This window comes from Sinocyclocheilus anshuiensis, unplaced genomic scaffold (assembly GCF_001515605.1).
Source record: "Sinocyclocheilus anshuiensis isolate Anshui unplaced genomic scaffold, SAMN03320099.WGS_v1.1 scaffold1468, whole genome shotgun sequence".
Taxonomy (NCBI): Eukaryota; Metazoa; Chordata; class Actinopteri; order Cypriniformes; family Cyprinidae; genus Sinocyclocheilus; species Sinocyclocheilus anshuiensis.
In genome coordinates, this window is record NW_015546129.1 from 212,116 (window position 1) to 220,739 (window position 8,624).

At 31.7% G+C, this 8,624-nt stretch overlaps 1 protein-coding gene across 1 annotated transcript in view; it reads right to left on the reverse strand.

Moving 5' to 3' along the window:
- The window catches only part of LOC107701041 (neogenin-like), an 81,598-nt gene that overhangs the window by 16,495 nt on the left and 56,479 nt on the right, over nt 1-8,624 (reverse strand). The window contains exons 10-14 of the mRNA XM_016502957.1: nt 8,401-8,549; nt 6,422-6,560; nt 4,933-4,982; nt 2,946-3,087; nt 1,401-1,511 (exon numbers count right to left, since the gene is read on the reverse strand). Of these exons, the coding sequence (XP_016358443.1) occupies nt 1,401-1,511; nt 2,946-3,087; nt 4,933-4,982; nt 6,422-6,560; nt 8,401-8,549 (591 nt within the window). The remainder of the gene's footprint in view (nt 1-1,400; nt 1,512-2,945; nt 3,088-4,932; nt 4,983-6,421; nt 6,561-8,400; nt 8,550-8,624) is intronic.

Below are 8,624 nucleotides of genomic sequence, written 5' to 3' on the forward strand. Positions count from 1 at the left end.
ACACACACACACACACACAGTGCCTGGGTCCCTCCATACGTCCAATTGCCACTATTAATCCAACTTAGTCGCCTAAATCGGCTGAAATGTCTCCGTGTCTGTTTGTTCCCATAACTTGCTCTTTGATGAGGACGGAAGAGAAAAACGTGCTATAAATGTTACTCTCACAACAAACCAGCAGCTTCCTTCAACTCAGAAATATGGCTTGCAATTATTACTGTAGGTGAATTTCAAAAGGAAATGTCTGGGACCCCATAATAATAATAATAAATAATAATTTAAAAAACGAAAACAAAGTCTATTTTTAGGACCATTATGATTCTGTAAATTGTGACATTATTTTAATGACAATTCAGCACATTTTTTCCCTTAAATTCTCATTATCACATGCAATTCTCACTATTTATTTATTTAAATAACCAATAAATACATTTAATGCCATGCAATAAATAATACCATGATGTATAAAAACAATTGGGCTTTACTTAAATAATAAACAAACACTTTTCCTATTACAGTAGCATACATTTGTGGGGAATATGTGCTTAATTATCATGAAAATAAAGGTAAAAATGCAAAAATTGCTCTAAAATGGCCCAAAAATTGCCATAATGGTTTTAAAATTAAACAATTTTTTTAATGCAAAATATAATTTATTATTTTCCTCTTGATTTGAAAGACCCAGAAAGTTCTTGACAAAATGCAAAAAATAGCCCTAAAAATAAAGGCCCAGAAATGTCCGTAATGGCCCTAAAATAGACCTAATTTCTTTATTTTATGTACAAAATGTATTATTATTTCCCTCATCATTTTGGAGTAAAATGAATGACTCCGAAGGCTCTTCACAAAACACAAAAATGGCCCTAAAAATACGCTAATAGTGGAAACAGTGGTGGATGTCCTGTGCTAGTTGTTCTTTTGACTTCTTCCACACAGATCTAACACAACAGCTGTGGCAGTAACCTAACACGAGCCCGGTGTCGTGAGTAATCACATCAGCGTTTTCTCAAGCCTGAAATCAATTGAATTCACTGTAGCAGCGATGCGCTAGTGTAAAGTTTGCTTTTGTGCTGCACTTCTTATGGCATTCTGTGTCTTTAAACAGACACATTAATCCAAATAATTCAAAGGCTTTTCATTTAACAATAGAAGTGCATTAAACAAATGCCATTTTCTCAGGATTCCCCTCTACGCCTTTAACAGACTCCTCCAGCGGAAGGACGAGTGAATTATGCAGCGGCTCTTTCAGTATTGATGAACTCTGTGAGGAATACCGCCATTCCTTCAAGTTCTTCACATCCCGAACAAACACATCAGTCGGTCACACAGAGAGTCACACCTGCAGGACGCTGCGGGGAAGAAAGTCAACGTGAAGCATGAAAAGTGGCGTGTTTGTTTACCGTCCAGGTCGTTCTCGAAGGTTTCGGCTGCGATCCACTCCGTCGTCGGTCCGGATCCGTTCACGGTGGAGGCTGACACTCTCACGGTGTACATCTTTCCTTTCTCCAGACCTTGAAGACAACAAAACCCGTAACATTGTCACCATTCGGCAAATTTAATTATATGCAAACTATGTGTTACATAAGCAGCAGTTCTCTTGACTCAGCAACCTAAACACTTTTCTTAAGATTTATGAATATTGCTGAACACATTTTTTAGATTTCCTGTGGAAAATGGTAAAAGTTTTTGCCCATTTCTTAGTGGTTTCTTACGGGTTCAAGTCAAAAGATATGCTAGATATGACTCGAGTCCCTTCCTGTAACTCTGAGGGATTTATTTTTTTCACCATTAATTAATTATTTTTTCTGTAGCAGTGTTATTATCATTAATTAAAATCAAAACTATTCAAAATTGCTTTCTGTTATTGAAATAAAGCTAAAATAAGATAAAACAATATATTTTTTATTTTAAACTACCTGAAATAAGTATATTTTTAAATATAAAAAATAATAATAAAAATGACAAAAGAGCATTAAAATTACTGAATAAAGTTGAAATAAAATAAAAGAAATATTACATGAAAAAATTTTTAATCAATTAAAAAAACTTAAATGAAAATAATGTTGCCTTGGCAACTAACTGAAATAAAAATAAGTTTAAATTGCAGTTCTAAGATAATTTAAATAAAAACATATTAAAGTTATTAAGAAATAATAATAATAATCAAATTAATTAAATAAAATATGAATATTAGATAAAAAAAATAATTTAAAAAACTTAAACTATAAAATTGGAAATGTTACCTTAGCAACTGACAGAAATAAAAATAAGTTTAAGTTGCAATTAAAATTATGTTTTATACGTATATATATGTGTGTGTATATGTATATATGGGTAGTTGACAAATATACCGTAAATGTGTCCTATGGTGTGACGGCAAAAATTTAGAAAAAAAACTAACAATGAAGAAAAATCTCTCTCATGCTATTTGTATATTATTAACAATTATTAACAAGAAATTAATTATTAATAATGAATAATTATTATTTTCAAATTTTTGCTGTTACACCATAGGACACATGTACGGTATATATGTCAACAACCCATATATATATATATATATATGACAAAAGCACAAAAAAATACTAAATAAAGCTGATATTAGATTAAATTTAAACATTTGATAAATATTATACATTTAAAAAACTTCAACGAAAATTAACAATGTTTCCTTGGCAACTAACAGAAATAAAAATGTAAATTTAAACATTTGGTAAATATACATTTAAAAAAAACTTAAATTAAAAATTAAAAATGTTTACTAACAGAAATAAAAATAATTTGCAGTTCTAAAATTAATTAAAAAAAATATTACAGCTATATAGAAATATATTAAGAAAAAATAATAAAAATGACAAAAGCACATAAAATTGCTAAAATAAAAAATATGAATAAATACTGTACTAGTACACAAATCAGACTAAAATAACAGCGGTTTGTCGTACCCTCAATGAGCTGAAAGAGCTGTGTGGTTGAGATCTCCATTGCGTCTGCTCTCCTGAGTCCTTTCCGGTAGCGTAGCTTATACCCCGTCAGCTCTCCGTTCAGGGTACCAGCGGGAGGCGTCTGCCACCGGACCATGATGCTCTGGGGCATAAAACAGGACACATGGTGAGCTTGGAGACGAAGCAAAGCCATTTCAGCATGAGTAGAGTCTCAAAAGTGAGTGCGTTTTAATGGAGCAGTGGAGCGCATTATATAAGCGTCTAGAGGTCACAAGTTCTTCAGGTGCACCTGAAAAGAGTGTGTCAGAGCTAATGCTGTCAGCTGAGAGGAGCAACGCCTTCAGGCTACGCAATAATGAATGAAGAAAAAACCCAAGTATGCTTCATGAAACAGGAGATGATCCAGGATCAGTTCTGACTGACGGTGGGAAGCATGCACACTCTCTGAGAATGAATCATTAACTTCTCTTTCGGGTAGGGACTACTCATTTGAACAGACTTAAAGTAACGTATTACAGGCTCTTACAGAAACGTTCCGTGCTAACTACAGTTTCAGCTAAAATAGCACTGATTGGATGAACCTCACAAAAACTGTCAAGAGCATGTCCGAGTCATACTTCACCCCGAAATGAAAAGAATTAAGATATTACGTTTTGCATAAGCAAAAATCGGTCTACTTTTGGGACCATTAAGATTTTTGGCTAGCAGTGTGTCATTATTTTTTATGACAATGAAGCACAATTTCTCCTATATTCTTATTACTGCAAAGTAATTACACACACACACACACACACATGTATATATATATATATACATACATACACATAATATGACGATAATTTTGGGCAAGATTCTTAGTTGTTAAAATAATATTGTGGAAATAATCATAATGTACTATAAATAATACTATATAGTACTATATATATAGTATAATAGTAATATTAGGCTTTATTTTGACCATTAATTGGCCATGTGGCCTGATGTGAATAATCTCAAAAGAGCCAAATACCGGCCGAGTATTTTATTTTATTTTTTTAAACTGAGCCTATTTTTTTAGGGCCATTATTATTATGATATTTTTTTAAATTCATCTTATCTTTTTTTTGCATTGTGACATTATTTTACAATTACCGTAAAACAAAAAAAGAAACAATAAAAACAAAATAATAAAAATAAAAAAATATATATTTTTGCATTGTGACATTATTTTCACGACAAGCACATTTTCACCAATATTTTAATTACTGTAAAATAATAATAGAATAAAATAAAAAACTAAATTATATATATATATATATGCATTGTGACATTATTTTCATGACAGTTAAGCATATTTTCACCCATATTTTAATTACTGTAAAAAATAAACAAAATAATACAAATAAAGTATACAGCATTTATAAATTATTTTAGTATTTATGCTGTCTTTAATATATGCTATATAAAATAAATAAACGAACAAGATGTAAAAAAAAAAAGGAAAAAAAAAAGGCTGGTATAGTAATGAGAATATAATGACAATAATCCTAGAGAAAAAATAAGAAATAAAATTAAATAATGAGAATTTTCGGGGAAATACTTCATTGCTTAGTCAAAGAAATAATGTCACAAAGACGTCTTAACATTACTCTTCATTTTGTTATTCTCAGTAATCTCAACATGGCAGAATATTGGCCAATATATCGATCTATCACTAGTCACAATACTGCAAAACAAAAACAATCAAAAAAACTGACAACTTGTATTAACTTGCATTATTTATGACTGTAACTAGTATTAGTCAGAAAAATTCTGAATGCTTCCTACATTATGATTTTACAGTAACATCAATAACTATAGCAATTCTAGTGTTTAAGTTACTGTATGGCTTATTTTCCTGGCCTGAGGTGTCTTCTTCATGAAGGTTCAAACCCCACAAGAGCTGATGTACTACACAGCACTGAAACATTCATCAGCAGAGCTCTCGACCAATGAAAGAGGATCTCACCGTTGAGTTCAGGACCTCCAGAGTGAGGTTCTGCGGAGGAGCGCTCGGCACTGAAACACAACAGATTGATTACTGAGACGACAAACACATTCAAAGACTCGGTGACGGGTGTTTATTTTTGGCTTTACTCTGCTTTTTCTGTCTCCTGTTCTTTCAAGTGAGCACTGGAGGATTTAAGGCATCGTAGTTACACTCCTGAGGCTGATTTAAGTCAGGAAGCATAATTAAGTTTCCCCTTATTTTACATTAAAAGTAACCTTTTTATCGCTTTTTGCTGCTTTTTTAATGTGCATGAATTTAGTTCTGCACCAAATTGATTTCAAATGCGACTTCAAAGGCAGCGATAAATTGGAAATGCAAACAAATACACTGTTATTCTGATATATGTATAATTCATCCAACTGCGACAAGTCTCTATTAAAAAAAAGCTATTTTAAACTAAAAAACAGAGTATTTTAAGCAATATTTATTTTTATGCATATTAGAGTATCACATAAAATAAATAAATAAATACAATAGAAATAGAAATATTTTGTCAGCGATAACTTGGAAAGAAATGGTTAGAGAATATATTGATATGTTGATATATTTATAATTAATCCAATGCAGACTTTTCTTATATTTTTATTTATAAAATATATATTTTTTTAGTTTAAGTTTTTATGCATATCAGAGTAACTAAATAAATATTGTTTGAATAAAAAATATTTGATTTAAATAAATAAACTATTTAAAAATATATTTTTATTAAATACTAAAAAATTTTAAATATCAAATATTTCAATTTATAATAAATTCTTCACTTCTGTGGAAGTGTGGGCTGTAGACAGGAGCTGTGTTCAGATCATTAATAAAATAAATCGCAATCATATTTAAATATAAATGAAACAAAAATAAATTATATTAATCAATAAAAATGAGTAATAATAAATAAATATTATTTAAATAAACAAACACACAAACATACTATATTCAGCCACCACATTGAGCACTGTAATTTCTAAAAAAAAAAATTTTTTTAGTGGTCTGAGGACAAGTGTAGAAAGGAACTGTACTCAAATAATTAATCAAATATATCTGAATCAGATCAACTGGAAAAATGTTATTTTGCATATCCGGCTTTACATGCACTGGTTTTCTGTGTCGTTTCATACTCAAGTAAGCCCTCAGCTTTACTGAACCAATTAAAAACATTTGCCTTCCTGTATGCTAATGGTTTCGCTTTAAGTCTGAACTAAAGCGATCATGTCAGCATGTCACTTACACGAGTCTCGTGACAACACTGACACAAAAACATGCTCATGAATACTAAGATCAACTCACTGACAAATCTGTGTGAATGTCAAATCTTCATCTAAACGGAGGCACCTTTAAGTGCTATTTGAAGTCCAAGTCAAGGCAGAGAGAGACAATCAAACGGGCGGCAGAGGAAAATGAAGTCAGGAGGTTCGAAGTAACACGTCTAAGCGTCAGATTTCACGAAGCTCACCGTCAGACAGCGTTCGGACCACAACATCTTCAGTGGAGATGCCGGGGCCGTGTTTGTTGTACGCCACAACCCTGAAACTGTACTCTGTAAACCTCTTGAGGCCCGTCATGGTGTAGGACAGGCCTGTGACGTCCATGTCCTGCAGAAAAAACACAAACATCAATTAACCTGCACTGTTAGAATTTTAGCTTTTTAAAGTCAACATTAAAACAGGCACAAGTTTTTGGACCACTAAAAAAAACAGGCCGTTTCTGCTACTGTTTCTTTAAGACTTTTATGTTACTGACCCTTGATATGGTTGTCTAACATCTTTACAAGTGAAAACTACCAGTGTATTTCACACCGCCTTTACAAAAAGTGCTGTGGTGGTATCATACCAGGGTACTCTGATATATACTATGCTACTGAACGATTTCCATATTCATATATTATAGCATATTTATGGTAATCCAGGGTGGTATTACCATGATATGATGTACAAAAACAAGCATACATGTCAAAACAAGTGTGCCAAAAACATGGTATGTGTATTGGAGTAAATTTCCAAAAAACTTAAAAAAAAAACAGGATAATATCATAGTAAATGCACACAAAATACATGTAAAACATGGCATTATAATAATAAATGTCCAAAAAAACGGTCAAAAAACAGGATAAAATCATGGTAAATGGACATAAAATATGTTTTAAAAAATTTATTACCGTAGTAAATTGCAAAACAATTTGAAAAAAAAAAAAAACCCATTGTATTACAAAAGTAAATTTGTAAAATTATATTGAAAAAAAAAATAATAAAACATGGTAATAAAACAGTAAATATCAAAAAAAAAAAAAAAAAAACCGATGGCCAAAACTGGGTATGATCACAAAACACATGTAAAAAATGGTTTTACCATAGTAAATGTAAAAAAAAAAAAAAAGGTGTATTTGCAAAAATATATGTAAAAACATGGCATAATAGTAACTCCCCCCCCAGTACTGCCATAGTAAATGTGCAAAAATATATGTAAAAACATGATATTATAATAGAAAATCTCCCAAAAACTATTTTAATACCGTATTTCAAATATATATAAAAACACTGTATTACATGCATGGTGTTACAAGCATGATCACAGTAAATGTGCACAAAATAGATGTAAAAAACATGGTAGTACCGTAGTAAATGTGTAAACATATATATATATATATATATATATATAAACACGGTATTACAATAGTAAACATAAAAAAAATAACATCATAAAAAGTATTACCACAATAAATGTGTAAAAACATTTGTAAAAAATGTATTACACTAGTAAGTGTTAAAAAATATATATAAAATGTATAAAATTAATGTAATAATTGTATAAAATGTATAAGAAACATGGTACAGTATAAGCATGATATCTGTCCAAATAATTTCATGGTATTACTATGGTACAAGTAAAAAAACAAATAAATAAATAAAATAAAGCAATAAGCCCCGTGAAGCCGTGGTTTACAGTGAATTTATAACAGCTAAGGGGCGTTGTTACGTAGTACGACGCAAAGCGGAGTAAACCCCCTTAGCTGTTATAAATTCACTGTAAACCACGGCTTCACGGGGCTTATTGCTTTTATAAAACTGTGGTTGCAACAAAGTGGTTGCCGAGCAGCACAGAAGTAAACAAAGGTGTTTGTTTGTAGAGTATTTTACAACAGCTTCGAACGCGGCTCAGCCAATCAGAATCAAGGACCGGAACTCTCCGTTTTATAATAAATAAATACAATGCAAATCCTATGATAATATCATGGTACTTCTGTGTTAGTCTGTCATTCATCAGATTAGGCCAACTCACTGAATACTGAATATCTATACATGTAAATATGGGTAGTCATAAGTTAATGAGCTTATGTCTGCGATATAATAACGTTTCTAAACTGTTTTTGTTCTTTTTGTGTGTGTGTGTGTTTTTCCGTCTACAGCTTGATTTCGAGCTTTCATGCGTCCTCACCTGCTCCGAGTCTCGGCCCTTCTCGCTGTAGAAGAGTCTGTAGGTCTGGATCTCGGCATTTCCAGTCATGGGTCTCTCCCAGCTCAGTGTGACCGAGGCAGTGCTGACAGAGACCACCTGCAGATTCGGAGCCGGACCCGGGACCTGAACTGAGAGACACAGAGGAGACAGAAGAACTTTTCAAGAGGAACTTCAAAAGCTACATCTCAAAAAAAAAAAAAAAA